At 37.1% G+C, this 20,298-nt stretch overlaps 2 protein-coding genes across 7 annotated transcripts in view; one reads left to right on the forward strand and one right to left on the reverse strand.

The window, feature by feature from the left end:
• Positions 1-20,298, forward strand: part of LOC126878131 (heterogeneous nuclear ribonucleoprotein M-like) — a 206,601-nt gene that overhangs the window by 136,591 nt on the left and 49,712 nt on the right. Inside the window, exons 13-14 of one of the 3 annotated variants that reach the window (XR_007695565.1) lie at positions 6,626-7,000; positions 7,255-12,586. The exons of 1 other annotated variant lie outside the window; for it this stretch is intronic. The gene's annotated coding sequence lies outside the window, so the exon portion shown is untranslated. Of the gene's footprint in view, positions 1-6,625; positions 12,589-20,298 lie in introns of those variants that run through there. One more of the 3 variants, XR_007695566.1, reaches the window with a different exon arrangement.
• Positions 1-20,298, reverse strand: part of LOC126878145 (lachesin-like) — a 483,910-nt gene that overhangs the window by 110,628 nt on the left and 352,984 nt on the right. For 2 of the 4 annotated variants that reach the window (XM_050640681.1, XM_050640679.1), the window contains exon 4: positions 12,657-12,867. In XM_050640681.1, the coding sequence (XP_050496638.1) occupies positions 12,657-12,867 (211 nt within the window). Of the gene's footprint in view, positions 1-12,656; positions 12,880-20,298 lie in introns of all 4 variants that reach the window. The other 2 variants (XM_050640678.1, XM_050640677.1) reach the window with 1 other exon arrangement.

Below are 20,298 nucleotides of genomic sequence, written 5' to 3' on the forward strand. Positions count from 1 at the left end.
ATTTTTCGAGGCAGACTCTCATTTTTAGAAGCAAACAGTAATTTTCACTTATTTGAACCGATCAGTCAGTAAGTTACATTAATCATACATCTGAAACCTTCGCTGTGAATCAAATTCTTTCGTGACAAATAGTACACCTGCTTGTACACTAACAAAAGAAGAAAGACTTTTTTATTAATCCATTACGTACTGTGAAGCCTATGAAACGCTACTATCGGCCTATGTACAACCCATAATACCATCTTCTGTAAAGTTCTGAACAATTCCATGTACGTGATGAAATAAAATAAACTTTATTCACAGATTTTTCAAATTAAAGATTTAATTATCCTTATCACTTTTCTTCTAAACTTCTCTATCAAAATTGTATGATCAAATGTTCCAAGCAGATAATTACAAAATATAATATATATAAATAATAGTTGCCAAAATAGAACGTATATTGCCTACTGATGTAGAAATTCGTGTCGAGCAACCACGAATGGAACGGCAGTCTCGATTTCCTTCCATGGACCAAGCTGGTTTTACTTTCGAGGCTGCCTGACTGAAACTAACCGACGATACAATCACCGGTAACGACATTACTCTACAATTATGACGACCGATCTATGAGTCATCGAGTTTCGAAGTGCAAGAGTGAATTAACCGCATGGGTTGGCCTCGTTGGCACGCTTCCGAACTTGCTGCTACACGTCGTTTCCCGAAACTTCGATAATTCATGATCATCTCATTGACAATAATACACTACCAGCCTGTTCGATCCACAATACAATAGATCCATTTCGTTTCGTTAATATTCGTTTTCTTTGACAAACGACGTATTATGCCAGCGTCTACTAGAGATTTTGATTTGAATTTTTTATTTAATTAACGAGAGCTAGTGTTTTATTATTTGAGTTGTTAATAGTTTAGAATCGTTATTACAAGATATCACAGGGCCTGGAAACATTTTACATAGAAATACTTTGCTGTTTCTTTGAAGTTTAGTTTCGAACACTCGAAAATCAAATAAAATTTGATGCACCGTATTCACGCGTTATTTACAAATTTCAGAAATTCTCGCGATACTACGTTAAATGTCTATATATCGAATATAAAACATCGAAAATGGAATGTCAATGGATTTTCTGTCGCGTAAAAGGTACGATTACAAGGCATCTGCGATCACAGCATGCACGTTTCTCGTGTACGTGCGTGAAACGAGCATTATGTCAACTCGAATAGCGTTTTCGCCAATGGCTCGAGCGGGTCGCGTGAAAAGCAGTGACAACGACAATCGAGCAAAAGCTCTCTTTCGATCGCGATCGACCGGAAATAACGAACGAAGAATCGTTGACCCTTCTCGACCTTCCCAGGCAGATCCTTTTTTTTTATTCCCTCTGTTACCCTGGACTTGTGTTCACATTCCATTGCGAAAATTCCACAGTCACGGGATCTGGCGTTTCTGGTTTTGTAGTTCGTGACGCGAAATGTTGAATTGTCGCGCTGTGCGAGGTCCTTCGGCTAAAAACCAACGTAGATAAAATTCGCTGACAGTGGATGATGGATCTACGACGGGAGAATCTTGCTGGAGAATTCGAAGGTTCTAAACGAAGTGTTAGATTAGAGACATGCGAAGGGGATGTCGAACACTGGCGTTAAAATGTGAGGATTTAGGGGAAAAAGATATGATGGGAGTACGACGATGGGAGAGAACGTACGACAATTCGAGTGCATCTTAAGCTGAAAACAGCTTGACGACTATTCTCTAGATTATCGTTTGGCTGAAAACTGTTGAATTTTATAATTTGTGCACTTGTATGTAATTTATTTCAGCGTACAGTTTGCTGCTTACGAATGTATATGGAGAGCTAGAAAGACGGAAGAGGAAAAGGCAACAATCATTCCTAATTAAAAAATACACAAATACTTGGTTGAAAAGTTGATAATTCACATGAAGAGCTACAAATACCAACTTTGCTTATTAGCGATTGAAACAGTCATAAAAGTATCAAGTACATCGAGTTCTCGTGTTATACAGTAGATTAATTATACATCGTGAATATCGCTTATCACGATGAAACGAATAAACAAGGCTTGTTTTCTTCGTTAGGCATTATTGATAAAACCGAAGCTACATCGTTTCTGGGGAAGAGTAGTCATATTTTCGTAGCAGCGAATGTATTGAATACCAAGTATGCTATTAATCCAATGAAAAATTTACTTGACTACGTAACGACGTCTCAATTTATTTATCAATGTTCCAAAACCAAGATTCTCCACAAATTTCACGAACAGGTTCGTTGTAGCAGCGAACATGCATCAAATGGCGGATGAAGATTCTAACGAAGATCCACGCAGGGTTGCCGTTAGTCGTCGATATATTTTCCATCGCGAACATTATCGCGTGCAGTGCAATACTTAGAGAGAGCAGCTGTTAACGAAATGCTTGCGGACGGGGATCGTTTGATTAGGATTTATAGGGTCAGCCGATCGCTGGTTCGAGAAGAACGAAACGGTAGTACGTCGCGGGCAATTCCGCAATTGCGGCGGCGATGAATCGCGAGGTTGGAACAGGTTAAAATTTCAATTCGCGCGCACCGGTGCGGTGGTACGCGTTGCAGTGGTTCTAGCGCTCGACAGTTGGACAAAAGGCGCCGGAAGTGGTGGTAGCACGCTGCAGACGAGACGTTCAAGCCCCGTGTTGTATACTTTTCACGGTAAAAAATTGGGTGACTGCTGGTACGAATATGGTTCATGATCTTCTTTTATCTAGTCAGAAGTAGATTCTGCTTGGCGTAATATGATCTTATGAAGGGAGAATTTTTATGATCCTGTTTAATGCAAAATTTGTTTTATAAAGGAGATTTTTCATCCTATTGCAATAGTTGCAAAATAGTTTTTGACTACAATATTTGCATATAATTTTTAAAATTTCTCCTGTATAGTTTCCATCGTTATCTTGCATTGATATCAAATCCTGACTAACTAATCGTTTCTATATTGATCATTGTATCAATCATTATATTTTGAACAGGATCGACAGGTATTCTAATACGTACGAATGAGGTGTACACGGTAATGTAATGTATGGATGGAGTAATGAGTACATTTCTTTAATTCTAATTGAATTGTCTGAATCACCTTCAGATGCGTTAATGCGATAAATCTTTTTATGAGTTATATAAAATATATTCATCGATAAAATTTAAAAGCGATCCTAAACACGAACAGAGGCTAGAAAAGTAGCAATAAAATTGTTATGACTATGCTTTTAATATTGTCATAGTTGAAAGCACTTAAAACGGATTTTGCGATTACGTAAAAAGCCTTTGTGTCTCTGCAAAACTCAATCCCGAAATCTGAAGAAAATTTCAAAAGTACAGAAATTTTCTCCAACAGGTTTATGTAAGTATACAACTTATCAGTGAAAATAGCGAACCACCCTCCTCCTTAATTAGCCGAGACTTGCTGCAGCGCCGAGGATGTACGTTACGAAATCGGTTCATAAGAGCATCGCTTTTCAGGAATCCCGAGACCACTAGGAAGAATTTGTGCAGGACACAGAGAAGACAATGGTAAATTTTACGCTGAATCCTGGCTGAATCGTTAAATCTCGTCGAGTAGGAAACAATTTTAAGGATTTCCATTAGGTTGCGCTGGGAGCGAGAGCGAAGTAGCGGACAATCTGGCCTAAAACTGGAAGAAGCGGCCCCAGAGCTTTTAAGGTTCGCTCGATCCATTATAACGCTCCCAGTAGCGGTATTACTTCCGAGCTTTTAATATCGTTGTCTCCCTGACCCAAGCCGATTCGAGTATTTTCACCAAGCGTGCTTTTGGTCAAAATTAAAATCTGCTTTGTGCGAGCAATTTCGCGTGCACGGTTCTTCGACTAGGATCTTATGAGCCCCGGCTTAAGGATAATAACGTTGTAAACTTTCGAGAAATTCGTTTTGCCCCTCCAGAGCTTTCCTTTATTCCATCGTAGAGCTTCGTTTCCTGATCACGTCATCTCACTTCGCCAGATCTGGTCCTCTTTCGCTTTCTTCGCCTCTTTGTCTTATCATTGAGCGAAGATTCGTTTAAGTGTTAGTTTCAACATCTAGCAATTTCGAAAAGAGGCAGGAGAACTTAGCTTGAAACTTCGCCCTATGCACTCGTGTATTAATAGTAATTAGACGATGTTCCTTTGATCGCTCGTTGTACAGTTTCGAACCCACGGAATCGTGATCGAAGTGCTTTCTCGAGGTAACATCGATCAGGTAATAAAGTTTATGTGTTTTGAGAATCCAGACAGTAAGACTAGTACGAATTTATAATTTAAGATTTCGCCTTAAAGACTAAAGTCGAAGCTTTCTTTTTAAGGTTTACTGTTCAAGAAATAATCCGAATAAAGTAACTTCACAAATCTTTATATCAAATACTCTGTACTTTTTCACCTCTGGGTTACAACCAAGTTTTTTTCTTCTGAGATTTCTTATCTCATTGATAAGACAAATAGAGAATTTTGAAAGTTGTAAATAATATTTCTATTAGAAGTCCAAGTGTCATACGAAACATCGACATAAATATATATTTCGTCCTAGGAACGACATCGTTTTCTTCATTCCAATCTCCAGCAAAAATTCATTTCAATTGCAGCTTATTCCGCTTTCCGTGACAATCATTCAAGATATCTTGTATTAATATAGAATCAGGTTGGAGGTAAAATCTGGCACGTATCTGACATTCAACTGTGGAAGTTTGGAATGAAAACAGTTTCAGAAGACTTTGCTATTTCCGATGGAAATTAAGCATTCTCCGTCACGTCGTTTTATCTTCTTAGATTTTCATAATGAGACATGTCCGCTCCTAAATTAAGCTTTCTCTTTTTCTTTTTATTTGATAGGTATAATTTTTATTTGACGGTGTAATTTCATCATTCGCCTTCCATCTTTTTTATTGAATGATATTTCAATGACACATCATATGATCTCTCAAAATTGTTAATGATGCAGTACTATGTGAACAGCACACAAGGGCAATATGACAACATTCATTTTTCTTAGCTTGTTATGCTGACAAATATTAGCTCGTTAAAAATAGGTGGTAAATCTCTGAAATTTTGTAATCAAACAAACAAAGGATCATTCTTGGAATGTTTATCTGATGCGTATCGATAGTTTTGATAACACGAGATTGTACTTTAAAATTCCTTATCGTGCTTCCTATCTGTGGTCTGCATATTTTTTTAATTTTGTCTGATCGATGCTTCTTCTTAATTGTAAGAAATAGAAATTCACCACTATATACAGTGGCTACAACAAGTATTTGTACAGCATCACTGTATTTATTGGAACGTTACCGCTTATCTACTGGTTACATATTAATTAATTACGCTCAATACAAAATTTCCTATCCTACAGCAGAATCTTCGTGTGACCACTACAGATTTCACACTGTAAAACCAAAATGTAGATAAAAGGGAACGCATTAGAATATAACGGTACGTACAGATACTTTTTGCTTCGACCACTGCAACTTTACTATTCATCTATTACAAAGTTGCACGACAAACGTTTAATTTATCGACATCGTGCTAAACAGCCGCAAGTAATCGAGTTACGGCGCGTCTCTGAGCCCAGTTCTCAGTACCTCAAGGTATTTCATTAATCTTCGATGTCTCTGGAAACGCGCAACGGGCGCATTGTGCCTTCAGAGCGTCGCGATTGCGTCGCTGTCCCTTAGCCGAGATTCGAAGGGAGCATAAATAGAATCCAAAGGAGGCCTTTAACAATTCATGCCGGGCTTCGTTGAATACGATGCTGACGTACCTTAGAAATTCTGCCATTGGAACGTCGCTGATAGGTTACATTGCTTGATAATTACCATGGCTGGAAGCGTGACACAAAAGCGAACGTTCACGAAACGAGGACCTAGACACGAGGAAAGCTACAGGATCGAGTTAGAAGGCGCATCTTGCTAATTCATTTACGTAACGGGTTTGGAAATCAAACTCGGCAACGTTGCATACACGAAATTTGATAACGATCCCGCAATGTTAGCGAAACCTTTGATAACCATGTTCGATGTCTGTTTATTCGACGTGTTTCTGTGATACTAATATCTAGTTGTTTCCCTTTGTATCGTATGCTGAGAACTATGTGTAACAATGATTTATATAAGAAGCTGCTGCTATGATTTACGATCGATTTCTTGTCTTGTGAATTACGGCCATTTGATAATAATTCTTTCGCATTGAGTGATTTATGTACATTCCAATAATTAGGGATTCAAGGCAACGTAGTATTACATCATTGGCTAAAAACTATAATTTGTCCAAATAATATAGAAGATCCACAATTTAACTTATAAAGATACCTGTTTTAAATTGATTCAATTGATTATGAAGTAAATATAATTGCTTCTCCGATATTTCTAAATTCAGCCAAAAATCTCCAGGCTCTTATCTTATTCTCTTTCGAAGACTAAAATCTACATTTCGAAAACCTGAATACAAGTTCCAACTTGAATATACGAAACATTAGGTTGGCCCGATTTTTACCAGACTAGTCTATGGATTTACTCGGTCCATTGATAATAATTCAACAGCGCGTTATCGACTTTCGTAGAAGAGGATTTCCCTGTTCGTATTCGCGTTGTACAGATATCGGGGATAGAGAACAGGGAATATAGAGGCGTCGAGGAAGGAGCAAGTTTCGACGAAGTGTGCTGCAAGTGAATCGAGTGAAGCAACGTGGCGCCGCTGTAGAAACTTGTCAGTAGAACAAGTCGACCTAATGTCCGACCATGAAGGTGCCTTGTCCGCTCGCAGATGTTGCACTTTGTCTCCGTCGCTTGGCTACCACGTATTTACAAGTTGTTAACGACCAACGATCCACCAAAATTTGTTCGTTATCTCCATGATCGACGCGGTTCGAAGCGATAATGGTGTGGAGGGACGTGAGCAAACAAGGAAAGGAAGGACGAAAGGGAGGAAAACACGAAGACTCAACAAACGAAGGATATCCGAGCGAACTTTGTAAGTAAATCTTCGTTTATAAATAAAAGATTTAATTGAATTTCTGCGTTAATCTAAATATTTAAGGCATCGAGCGGTGCAATTACCGCAATGTTTATTATTGTCGCATTTTAATTTTGTTTTCGTTCGTTCATTTAATTCATCATCGTCGCCATTCTCCAGGTAATGAATGGCGTTGAAAGGTAATGCGCTTGTACACGTCAACGACGATATCGTTGATGATTATTGCTGATCGATGAACAGCTACATTTCAGGTTCACGCAGCAGACGCAAATACATTCTTGTGATTGGGAGAGTGGCTGGAAAACGGGTGAAGTGGGCAATGTTGTGAGTTTCTAAGGCGTCGTAAAGTAAAAAATGGAACGATAGAGGTGAAATAAGTCGGGAAGAGTGGGGTGAGTAGGAAGGCATGGACATTGCAAATTTGCAGATCGCGCGAAAGAGGTTGTGGGGTAGAAGAAGTGAGCGTTCATAGGCACATTTTAGGGCGTGAGGGGATGAAATACGAGCCGACAGTAGCATGCACGCGAAACGTCCGCTAAGGTGAAATCGAGTTTAACGCGTTAATAGAGGCTAGCGATACTAATTTACAGGAGTTGTTACTCCGTCAGTAATGATTCTTTGGTGTTCAAACTTCATACGATCACCTTGTTTCTTACAGGTGGACGAAGATGAAAATAAATATTTCTCTTTAACCTTACTATGTGACAAATGCATCTAAGAAATATTGCTCGAATCTGGTCATCATCTCAAGTTACTTTTAAGCGGTCCATCGAACTAAAATATATCCATACGTTGACAATTAGTCAAAAAGATTTCGATGATGGATATGGTACTACGATTCTTAATTTGTTTGTGTCTTTACTCGTCTTATCTCATTGAGAAAACTTATTGAAACAAGCAGAGTTCACTTTGACGTTAATAATTAACATATACAACGTTAATAATTAAGAAATTACGATTTTTATTAATTAAATTATAAAGAAACTACGAGTGATAGGAAATAGATAAAAGATGAAGGCAATGAAACATCATTCTCTGTAATTTCTTCCAAATAGAGAAATTCCTCTTAAACGACAATCGGAGATCCATTTAATAAAGTTACGTTAAAATACAATCGGAAATGAGAAACTAGTTTTACAAATTTTTCAGCTGTTTTCTGGCGACTAAGTCTACAAAATTCTTGCAAGAACCGTTCACGTAGTTTAAAACCGCGAAGGTATCGCAAAGATGTTCGACGTAGCAATAATGGTATGCAAACGGGAGCGCGATTTCCTGTACAAGCATCGAGCCTGGCGAGGAAGTGGCAATATTTGCAGACTGGCTTCGCTACCGAAAGTTCGGAATCCATCTACCTGAAGATAGTGCCGAGCAATATTTACCCACCTGCAATCAATTTACTGATTTCCTCACAAATTAGATCGAGCTTTGCGGCTACGGTCACATATACATGCACCAATAAACGATTTTTGCTTCGTTGGTCGTCGGATCTTCTGTAATCTCTCATTTCGATGGGTTTAGGGATATCAATATTTGTATGAATCATGATTCGATTCAACTAGTTGTGTTTATAATTCTACTAACGATAACTGTGATACGACGTGTATGAAAATGACCATTCCTGAATTTCAAATTTTCACCTGATTTTTAATACGACAGTAACCCTCGTAATTAATCACACGACGCACACATTTCATGCTTCAGTTCATTTTTATTGTAAAAGTTAACTAAAGATCCCTTGCTATCATAAATACATATAATTATTTATTGGAATAACGAACGCTGTTTCCATTGTATTATTGATTAGGAATTTGTATGTGCTCGAAATTTAAATTATTCGACCAGTGCACATAGACTTTTGAAGTTGTTCGAATAATTACGAGAGATAATACATATACGAAGATGAGTATGGAAATTAACGAAGGAGGCTAGAGTATTAGTAGAGCTGAGTACAGCTTAAACATATTCATTACTGCTGACATATGCATCCATTTAATTGAAGGAGGAGCAAAACAACGAATATTCATTACGTGTAAATAAGTTATCGAATAAAAATCAGATAAAAATAAATTCACTTTAGAAATCATTTTTCAATATTTTAATCGACCGATCATTTAAACGAGAAAAAAGAAAGGATTTTTAGGTACGCTACATCCTGTGATATTCGATGATACGCACTACAATCAGAGTTACGTGAAAGTATTATTAAATTTTTTATACTTTTCTCGACAGGATAACTGACGATAATTTAAAAATGTAACACCAGCTTAACGTAATTTCTTTGTTCATATTTTTACTTTAATAGGGTCACGTAAGCGGAGAACGCGAAGTTACCTCGCACCCTTGGCGTTGCTAATAAAGGTTAATGAAAACACTAATAAGGATCCCGACATTATTTTTCATTAGCGCGACGTTTCATCGTCGCTGCTCTGACCTCTTCCTGTCGAGTTTCTTATCGACTAGAATCCAACGTATTTCCTTTTGTTTCCTCGAGTAAATTTTCCACGCTAAAGGTGCAGAGACGACGTTATTAAAGGCAATGAGGGAGCTTCCCTTTCGTTGATATCCAGGTGGAAAAGTTCGCGCGCGAGCTATGAGAAAGAGAAACGCGAATGGAGTCTCGGAGATCTGAACGCGATTGTTTCGTTTCAACGTGGCTGATAACGCGTAGCTGCGACGCGACGACCGAGCTTTTGGCGCGCGCAAAACAAATGCACGCCGTAATTGAAATGTAAATTTTTCTGAAATAATTGAACGAATCGATTGCAAAACGGCGCGAAGAAATACAAACCCTTTGTTAAACAAACAAATTTGATCCAAAATTTATATTGATACGATCCAAAATAATGAAGTATATAGTTTAGCTTGGTTTCTATTGATTTATAATTACATATATGTTTATATTGAGAAAGTTTTGTATCATCGTTTTAATAATTCGCTTGTAAAACAGACTTGTAAAGCTATAAATAGTAAAAGGCGATTTATAAAATATGGTCCTTTTACTTGTAATGAAAAGATTTTTCATTAAAATAAATTATATGTTCATGTAACATCGTATGTATCTATTACAAAATGACAATAATTATTATAATAAAATATGCCATTCCACAAAATGTATATGTATATTTTGAAAAGATATATTTTTTATTTTGTAAATAGATACATTTTTTAGACTCTTGTTCTCTTTCTCTCGACCTCCTTTTCCGGAAAATCGAAGAGAAAAGATACGATATTTCCTGTGACCCATGATATACAAATTCTGTAGGATCGAAACGTTCGACGAAAGGTTCGTTTGATGTGTCATGAAACTAGTCGAATGTTCAGCGGACTCGTCACATTCTCCTATCGGCCATTTTAATCAATTTGTCCCCATCGATGAGAAATTTCCTGCCGAATATTTAAACGACTTCGAAACTCTTCGTTTCCCACGGGACATCTTGAAGCGGAAAATAGTTCGATTACACTTTTTCTTTTAATTGTTCATTGCAAATCGTCGATTATGAGACTTCACATAATTACGTGAAGATGCTACGTAAAATGTTAATGCGCTACCACGAATAGGATTAATTTTGCGTAAGGGCAATTTCATTTTATGTGGATCGAGGACGCAGACTGGTAACCGAAACTGGAATTTTAGGTTAAAGTATAGTAGATATCTACGAGGTAAGTGTGCCACGCGAGGCATCTGTTGGCTAAGCACTAACACTTTCTCTTGTAGATTGCAGAACGTTGATTGTAGAACGAGATAAGTTCCCGAGCTTTATGGGGTTGGCGGTTAAAGGGATGTGAAACTGATATGTCGTACAGACGTAACATTTTAACTTTAATTCATATCATTCGAAATTATTACAAGTATAAAATTTGCTTATGAACTATTTTTCCCTACACGCTAGAAAAAAATTCATTTCATGTAGATCGAAGTTATAAAAACTATTCTGATTTGAATAAAATATTTATGAATTGCCAACTCCCAGAGAAAAGTCAACAAATATTATAAACTCGTAGTTACTATCTCATAAATGAAAAAAGGAGAAAGATGAAATAGGAAATGTCTCTTCAAATGCTTCGTCTGATTTATGGCGACCTATACCACTTACGCTCCGTTTCTCTGCACATCATGTACATGTTATGTAAATCTCTACGCTTACTAATCGATGTAAACACATACTAATCGGGTAAATAAACATGCCGCAAAGAAGAAAATCTGAACTTTTACCAATGGAAAACATACTACGTTGCCTAATAGACGAATTTTGTTCAATCTATCATCTATTAAGGATACTAGATGTTTTTATATTCGCGTAAAACAAAATTCAGTCAAATCTAATGTAAACACGTTGGAACTTTACGCTTTTACGCATACAGATGCAATGACATATAATAATTCGTTTCATCGCTAATCAAATCAGAGTATAAAATGTCTTAAACACGATACGTGTATCAGTCTCAAATAAGCAAGTGTAGCCACAAGTACTTAACATTTGACAGAGAAATGAATTGTAGCACGTAATCTGTTCTGCGGCTATAAAGGATCGTCTCACGAGTATAAATGCCGATTAAGAAGATAGCAGGAGCAACGATTACCGTGTTTCGTGTGCATTCGTATCAGTTTCGTGAGGAATAGAAAACAGAGCTTAACCAGTTGGAATTCAAGTTGGGGAAGTAATCTCCCGTAATCAAAGCCTTGTTCGACGTCGTAGCTTAACTGGAAATCGGTATCAACCAATCCCAGGTGTTCAATTGGCACCGTGCCACGATTTAAGCCCAGCTTAAATTTCTCGCAATGGCCGGGGAACTGGGGCAGATTCAGATTAGAATTAACTAATTGTTGCGTAGAGCGGTGTAATTAGCCCTTCGTTAACCGTCTACTAACGTTTAATTAAAATCATATACGGCGATGAATCGTTCGCGATGATACGGTTTGAAGGCGGCTGACAAGCAGCCGCGCGACCCAGTTATGCAAAAATCTAGATCCTTGTGCCAGGAATGCGGGAAAATGTAAAATTCATCTTATTAAAGGGCTGAATATATTAGGAAAACGAAATATCCCTAGGAGACTGCCTCTTCGATATCTTAGTCATGATTCATAAATGTTATTGCAGTTTCCAGTTGAATTTAAGTTTCAAATTTTAACTCTTCTCCACGCTGTTCTTGCGATTCTCTGAAGCGAAGGATATATAAACCTATAGAATACAAATTTACTTAGCAAGTAGTTATTCATAAAATTTCTAACAATTAAACATTAAGTGTTGTTCGAATTGGGCTATAAGGATTTAGCCATATAAATTTTTTAACCGAGTATATCTTCATCTTTCATGATCAACTATATAACAATTTAACGCAATATAGTTATCGTCTAGTATCAATTACTGCTATTTATATCTATTCACAGTAATTATCTCACCACATCCATTTATATCAGAATATATAATACTTTTGCTTTCTACAAAAATGAGTGCATAAAAACAAACACTACTATATATGTATGTTCTATAATTCCATATTGATAAAAGTGAAATATTCTGAAATAAATTTACTTTCTACGATTTCCCATTAAATGTGCACTGTAGTTCAATATGATCATTCTAATTTTGACAAACTACATTCACACAACATTTGTAACGCGTGCAACGTAAAGATGTCTGAAATAGCTTACCGATCACGTCCAAGTATACGATGTGACTCATGTGCGGCGTCGTTGAGACCTGGCATTCGTAATAACCGCTATCCCGCAGTTGCGGATACTTGATTTCGAGCGTCCAATCGTCTGTCTGTGCATTGTGAATCGGCCTGAATCGCTGGTCGTTCGTGTACGTGTAACGACCGATAGTGAGCAGATGAACGTCTCTGTGCCGGACCCAGGAAACCTGCAACGTCATCTGTAAAGTAGAAAAGCGTGTCTTCAATCGATCGAATAATTTGTAGCTGTTATTCTATATTTTAATCAACTTCCACAATAATTGACAATTATTCGCGAATTTATCATACAAGTTGCATCTTATATATTTCTTTTTAATCAAAATTTCGAATGTACCATTACACCATTTATGTGATCAATTGAATTTACTCTCAATGCAAGTTATTGTTTATGGTGGTTTTTAGGTTGATTAGATTTTCAATAATAAGTATATTAAAAATGTAATTGATTTGCCAAGCTGTAAATAATATATACAGAGTGGCAATTTAATTTTGATTGCTACAAATTACACGCAAACTCTCGTTAATTGAACACGTGAATTTGCACGTGTCAAATTAAGGAGATCTCAGCACAAGTTTTTCTTCCAGAAGTATCGAATCGATTTCGACAGGTAACCGATGAGATAATTTTTATTAAAGTATATAAAGTACAGAAATTATAACTAGCGGAAGAAATAGAGTATGATTGTGAATTAAATACTTTACGTATTTCAGTTGAAGCTGAAACAAAGTAAGGGCCGAAGCTTCCGAGTTCAAGAGCTTTTTGTACTTCGAAGAATTTACTCGACCGAACTCCAAGAATATTTTATAGTATTTTCGTAGCGTCGCTACGTTTCTTCTATCGATTACATAACGATTAATTTAACATAACATACAAATAATATAAGCTTTAAAAAAGTTCAGGTTAACAAGAGAGTTGGTTTAAAAAATTACGCTGTTACGTATAAGAAGACTGAAATAGAACGCGCGTCTTAAAATGCTTTGCCTGATTTATAACGCCCTATACTACTTACACGTCTTTTCTGTATACGCTACATTGCCTTTTACGATGTATGTTATACAAAAAATTGTGAAATTTTATTAGCAGTGCTCGATTATCAGAATTATACCTACATATTGGTAAAATTTGAAATAATTCTGAAACATATAAAAATTATAAATATCTAATACATATAGAAATTTAAGGTATTACAAGAATTACAAGATATTCGGTAAAAGTACATATTTCGCAGAGATTACGATAGTATTTAAGCAGAAAATAATCAGGGAAAAGTTAAAAGCGATAAATGGTGGAATTTGCATGGTTTCACAGTCTGCCAGGGTGGCGTATAACCTGTTCACGGGCCGAATCTTTTGTCCCTCGTTAAGAGTTTCCCATTAAGCGGGACCACGTAATTAGTAGTAGCTCGTGTGTTGCGTTGGTAATTAGCGAAATGCCGGGCACGACATTTAGCTGGGTATTCGCGATCCCGTCTCAACCGAGGTTTCGAGTTTCCCACCTATTTTTTTTTTTTTTTTTTTTTTCTTACCTAGTCGAGAGCACCGCATTTTTTCGACAGTTCGAACTACGTTTGGTTCTTCCCGCGAAATTCAGAAACCTTGCAGTGTTCAAATGTGCCAACTATGCTGGGCTTTTAATTATTATTAGAGGCCAGATAATTTGCACAGCGTTAAGGTATGCGCGCACCGTCGCGTGGAATGCTTTTCACTGAAAACTGTAGTACAGCTATTACGGAGGGAATAATATATGGTTATTCCTTTTTCTTCTTGTTAATTATTGATGAAACGAAGTTGAAGAGCAAGGTAAACCTGTATAATACTGAAATGATATAATGGAGTCCGGTTCTCAATCATCTTATGACTCATAACATCAAAGAGTAAAGAGACAAATGGGGAGTTCGTATATCGACTCTGGTTGTTGCAATTTTAATTGAACGAAAATTGAAACGACTAAACAGCTTGCCAGTGTTTTCTCGAGTACGCTACTTTAACTTGAATAACTTTCCAGCGGATGATCAAAAAACGAACAAAGGAAACCGCTTTCCGATAGTTCGCAGCGTATTATTTCAACATAACCGTACCGAATACGTTCGGTTTTCCAAGGCGTAGTTCTTACAACCTGCTATCCGGATAAAAGTTAATATAACTCAGGTTATTTATGCTAACAGTGAGGCCCGAATTTCAAGCGAATTCGTTCGGTGTTTTGGCAGCTGTCGGCGTGCCGCATGTAACTCGCGCCATTAAAAATTAATGAAAACGCGTTCCATAATGCAGTAGATTTGAATTTTCATTCGCGAGGCCGAGGCCTCGTTGCAAATTTCAAGGATACAGTACAGACGCGTTCCCCGTGTTTCCGTTGCCTCGCGTTCCCGACGTAGTGGAAAATTAATAGAGCCGCTTTGCATATCGTCGGAAAGTTAGCGCACGAGATAAAACGCCTCGGGACGCGATAATTGGACATCCCGAGTCGGCGACGTGTAAATATTTGCTTTCCTTTGTAACAGCTGACACGCATATCCCGTGGAAATTGTCTCGACGTGAGCGGATAGCCTCACTGGCGGGAAATTTGAGAAAATTACAAGGAACCGATGAAATCCTCTTTTGTGACGTCGTTTTTCTTCCTTCCAGCCGCGAGAAGGAAGAGTATTTTCTTAGCGGCAGATTTGCGAATTCCATTAGATTAGTCGAAGAGCTGATAAACTAGAGGAGGATGAGCATCTTCTTGACACCCGCGACGATCGGAAGTAGGTAACGAGATTAGAGTTAGAGGTACGCGACATTTTCAATTTTCCTTCTTTCTTTCAGCCTTTTTGTCTTTTTCTGTGCGGTGATGTAAAAGCTGAGGAAAATGAGGCAAATCTCACGGGAATAGAGTCCGCGATCTTAAACCAGCTCTAAGCTGACAGTTTACGTCCGTTATATTTTTTTCTTCAAATTATGTCGTTATACACACAATCTGTACCAAGGTAGAGGCCAAAAGAATTAAATTTTGTCACTTGGTATAAGAAAATTATTGACGGAATCATACATTCTATTAGAACAGACAAAATTATCCAAATACATTCAAAATTCGATGAAAAACTTTTTCTTGAAAATAATCTCCTTAACCCCTGCAGAACCGAATGCCCCTTGTTCTTTGGAAACCGATACTTCATCTGTACTGAGAATAGAAACATAATTCTCCCCATTTTTTTTCTAAGAAAAACATATTGTAAAATGATAAAATTTATGAGCAATGCGAATTTAACACGGAAAAATAGTTTCATCGAGAACAAATACGTTTATCGTTTAGTCACTTAATATCGCTTTAAAGTATAATATTGCGCAACATAGAGCGTGAAAAGGTTAACGATGAACCACAATTTCCATTGACTCCGTTGCTCACTGTACTTACATTCCAAACTTCAGGACTGCTTCTCGAAACTTTTCAAGAAACTTGACTCTGGAAATCGAGAACACGACAGCGATTCATTCCAATCGAAAAGTAACAGACCTTTCATTTTTCTCTCGCTGTCGCACCGTTTCGAAACTGTCAGGACGTCGAACCGGATCACGATCACCTACGTCGTCGACGAGAATCGTTAAAGAACAAGGACAGTCTCGTTTACGCGTATCTGCCGACGTGGCAGCGATCGTTCTCTCGAATCAGCAGCCCGCGATCCTTATCGTGTTTCCTTCGAATTTTTTCAAGGGGAAACTTTGTCCCGCTCCAACGAACGCGAATTGTCGTCGCCGGAATTCGAGCTATGAGCCGTTCCAAGAGACGTTCGCCAACCAGTCGCGCGATATCCGAGAAGATAAGGTTACTAGGGGGATGGTCGACAGATAGCGGATTGCATAAAAGACATTTCCTTCGAGGCAGCGGTAAGTGGAAACGTTGGAGATTGCGGAGTAACGACAGATCTGTGATTGTGTTATATTACTGAAAGTTCATTGTTCTTTCTTTCTCTTTGCTTGTATATCCGCTAAAACGTAGATAGGCAACTGAACACTTTTCTAAAGTTTAGGCAACTTTGAGTTGATGCGTTAAATAATTTGAACTTTGGTGATTTTATAGAAGAAGGAAGGTTTAACCAGTTTCGATGATTTAAGCTCTTAAAGTCAATATTCTGCTTGGCTTGAATTTTAATTGTTCCCTATTTTATACAGATAGTTATAGATAACAGTCATTAGACTGCGAATATTATGCACTGTATACATTTTCAAGTTGCTTTCAAATTTTATACAATACAGTCAGGATGCTCGTGTCTCATTCTGTTAATGAAATTTCAAAACACACACAGTATGTACGTACATAAACGTTTTCTATACTAAGAATTCAAATAAACGAGCAACTGCGTCACAACATATTCATGTTGAAAGAAAATTCTTCAAAATCTTGTCACTCGGTTGAAGGATCTCTCTATTTAAATGAAATGTTTCAAGAAACTTATACGAAGAGACTCTCAAGTGACATAACTCCGTACTAGCTACATCCTTTCCCTTGAAGGAATTAAATTTTTTACAGGATTCCAGAGATGCACGTGCAAATAATAGTTTTGCACGTTCCGGTCTCTTTTATGCACTCGGGCGTGCATTTGCACACATTCAAATGAATGCACTATTGCTCGTACGTTTCTGCGTACTAATGGTATCCCGGAATGGTGTCACAAGTCGCAGACAATTTTCCTTTTTCTCTACGACCGCTTCTCTTATTCCACCGTGTTCTTTCTCGTTTGCCCACTTTTTCCACCCAGTACATTCCTTTTCTCCCTTTCTTCACTGTTTGTTTCTCCACCTATGTCTCGCATTCTGGAACGTTGTCTTCGCCTTGTATTCTTACGTATTCCCACCTATTTCTCTTCCTTTCCATGCTGATAATTTTTCCAAGCTGTTTATTCTTTCTTCTTTGCCTCCATAATTTCTCATTCTTGCATTCTTCGTCTGAATTTTTCTCTGGTCAAGAAGTGGCAACTTCGACGTGGAGAAATTCCAGCATTTGCGGTAACGGTATTATTTCTAGAATCACGTGGCCTCTACTTTTCTAACTCTACGGAGATTTACGTTTATACGTCGATCGGTGATTTAATTTATAAATATTATTATTATACTTTGTATTTACATCATTTTTTCTCCATCAAATACTTCTACAATATTTACGACAGTTGGTATTTTATTAACATTTTAAAGATTGATAAGAAGCACAGTAAAATATATCTATCTCCTCTATTTGCATTTTCCCTAAATATTAGGTTGTTCGGAAAGTTTCTTTCGTTTTATAAGGAAATAATAGACGCACGATGTTTTTTGTGTTATATTAGTTTATTGAATTATGCACGAATATAATAATAGAAATATAATGAAACGGACCATACCTAATTCAACAAAATAATATAAAATAGAAATTGTTGTTCATCTATTATCACCTTATGAAACGAAAGAAACTTTTCAGACGACCTAACATCATTTATTTCTATGACGAAGATTCAAATTTACTAAATTTTACGATATATTAAACTGACGACTCGTCAAACATCTTAGAAAGAGTCTTTAATAAGCAGCGTATAATAATAATAATTACAAAAATAATTACGAGTTACAAAAATAGAATGCTAATTATACGGTCGCTACTACACATACGATATGGTATCTAATTTTATTAAGCTATCCAAACCACAAATAGACTCCTCCTCTCGCAATCACTCCATCCATATTTCCTGGTATCCTATCCGTTAGCATCTTTCTTTGCTTACGACACAATGTATTCCCAGGCACACGTCCCTTCGCACGTTCCACCCTGTGTGCACACGTCGCCATGAACCTACATAGCGCGTATAATTTATGATACACTGCTAACGCAAGCCCCCAAGGCTGACCCTCCATGGGGTTCCAGTGTTGTGGAACGCCCCGTATCCGCTGCCGACATCACTGACACCCCTTTGGAGTGCGATGTCACTCTACGCCCTCTAGAGTTGCCCTTTGCATACCAATATTGTTGTCCTATGCAAACGATTTACGCACGGCAGCCCATGGGTGTCAGCAACCGGTTTTCGTCCCGTGCGACGAAAATCGGCTGATGTTCCGGTCGAAATTTACCCCCTTGACGCTACAACCCCGGAAATTTTATCCTCTATAGAATCTTACGAGTGGTTGTCTCAACAACATACGACTATCCTAATTTTGCATATGCTTTTTTTATAAATATTACTTGCGTCAAATATCGTTTCGTTGACCGATCGTTAACGTTTTTTCCAATTAGTTTCACAATCAAATACGAAAATAACGAGAAAAATGTCACGTCCCGCGATATCGTATTTCTGTCATTTGTTTCAGCAAGATACGTGTACATCGAAATATATAAATTTAGAAATATTTATTAAAAACTGCATTACGCTTATTCACATAGATCTAATTTACATCATCGAAACGCGACTTTATGTTCGAGTGTTTATGTCGAGTTTGTTATTCCCGTGTACCAGGGCAAATCAATCGCAATTCGTCACCCACGGTGAGCGACGTTTAAGAAATTCCTGCTGATCTTTGTACGCGATGGAGCGGCAACGGGACTTGTTCAATTTATCCGCTCGAATGGGACGTTCTCTGATTACACGAGGTACCAGGGATTTTTGCGAATTGACTGGGCGAGGTTGCTCCGAGAATTTAGTTTTAGGGGAAATTGAACGATCGATTTTCGCTACAGATTCCGAGCGATTCTATTCCATGGTTTTTATTTTTATTTTTATTTTTATTTTCATCGTGCGTCTGATGGGATTGTTGCAAATTTTAGCGTATATATTGGTACCGCAAATTTTGAAACTAGAATTGTATTTTTTATTCTAGTCAACACATTTCAATGAATAATTTGCAGACGCTTCTGGTACGCTTTACTATTACGATTTTTATTAGACTTTTTAAAATAAAATAGTGCGTATAAGAGAAGAAACAGAAAAAGTAAACTTTTTGTATATTTAGCATATCTACGAAATTATCTACGAAATAATATAAAATTATTTATATCGTATTTATAAAATCGTACATTTTTTAATCATAACTTTGTATCTTCCATAACATCACAGCCAGAAATTAATTTTCTAAAAATATCACTGCGATCACAAAAGGCAATAAACAATTCTACTTTAATGCGGTCTTTATTGTTCTAAAAAGCCAGAGACGAGAAAATTAAATTCTTGCAAACTAATTTATCTCATAATAAGAAGCTAACCTAATTTTTTCATGAACCTTGTATATTAGTTAATCAAGAAAATAGCTCGCCAATGATCTGTCCATTGAGCTGAGTAAATTGACGCTTTAATCATGAATGTGGCAATCCAACGATCCTGGCACAATTACTGTGAGAGAAATTTTGCACGAGTTTCGAATCCGCAATAATTACCATATTATTCGACGATTACACGGTGTAAACAAATTTCCTGTAAGAAGATTTTAACACAATTTTATGTTACCAGAAGAACTCGCAAAAATGCAAGAAAAATTAAAATCGATTTTTCAAAAAATATTCGTAATACAAAAAGTAAAATTCGCGTAAAAAATTCACGTTACACTAAACAGCTTTCATATTTATTTTTCAAAAAAGAAAAACAAAACGTCAATGCCTTTCATTT

Source organism: Bombus huntii, chromosome 2 (genome assembly GCF_024542735.1).
Source record: "Bombus huntii isolate Logan2020A chromosome 2, iyBomHunt1.1, whole genome shotgun sequence".
NCBI lineage: Eukaryota > Metazoa > Arthropoda > Insecta > Hymenoptera > Apidae > Bombus > Bombus huntii.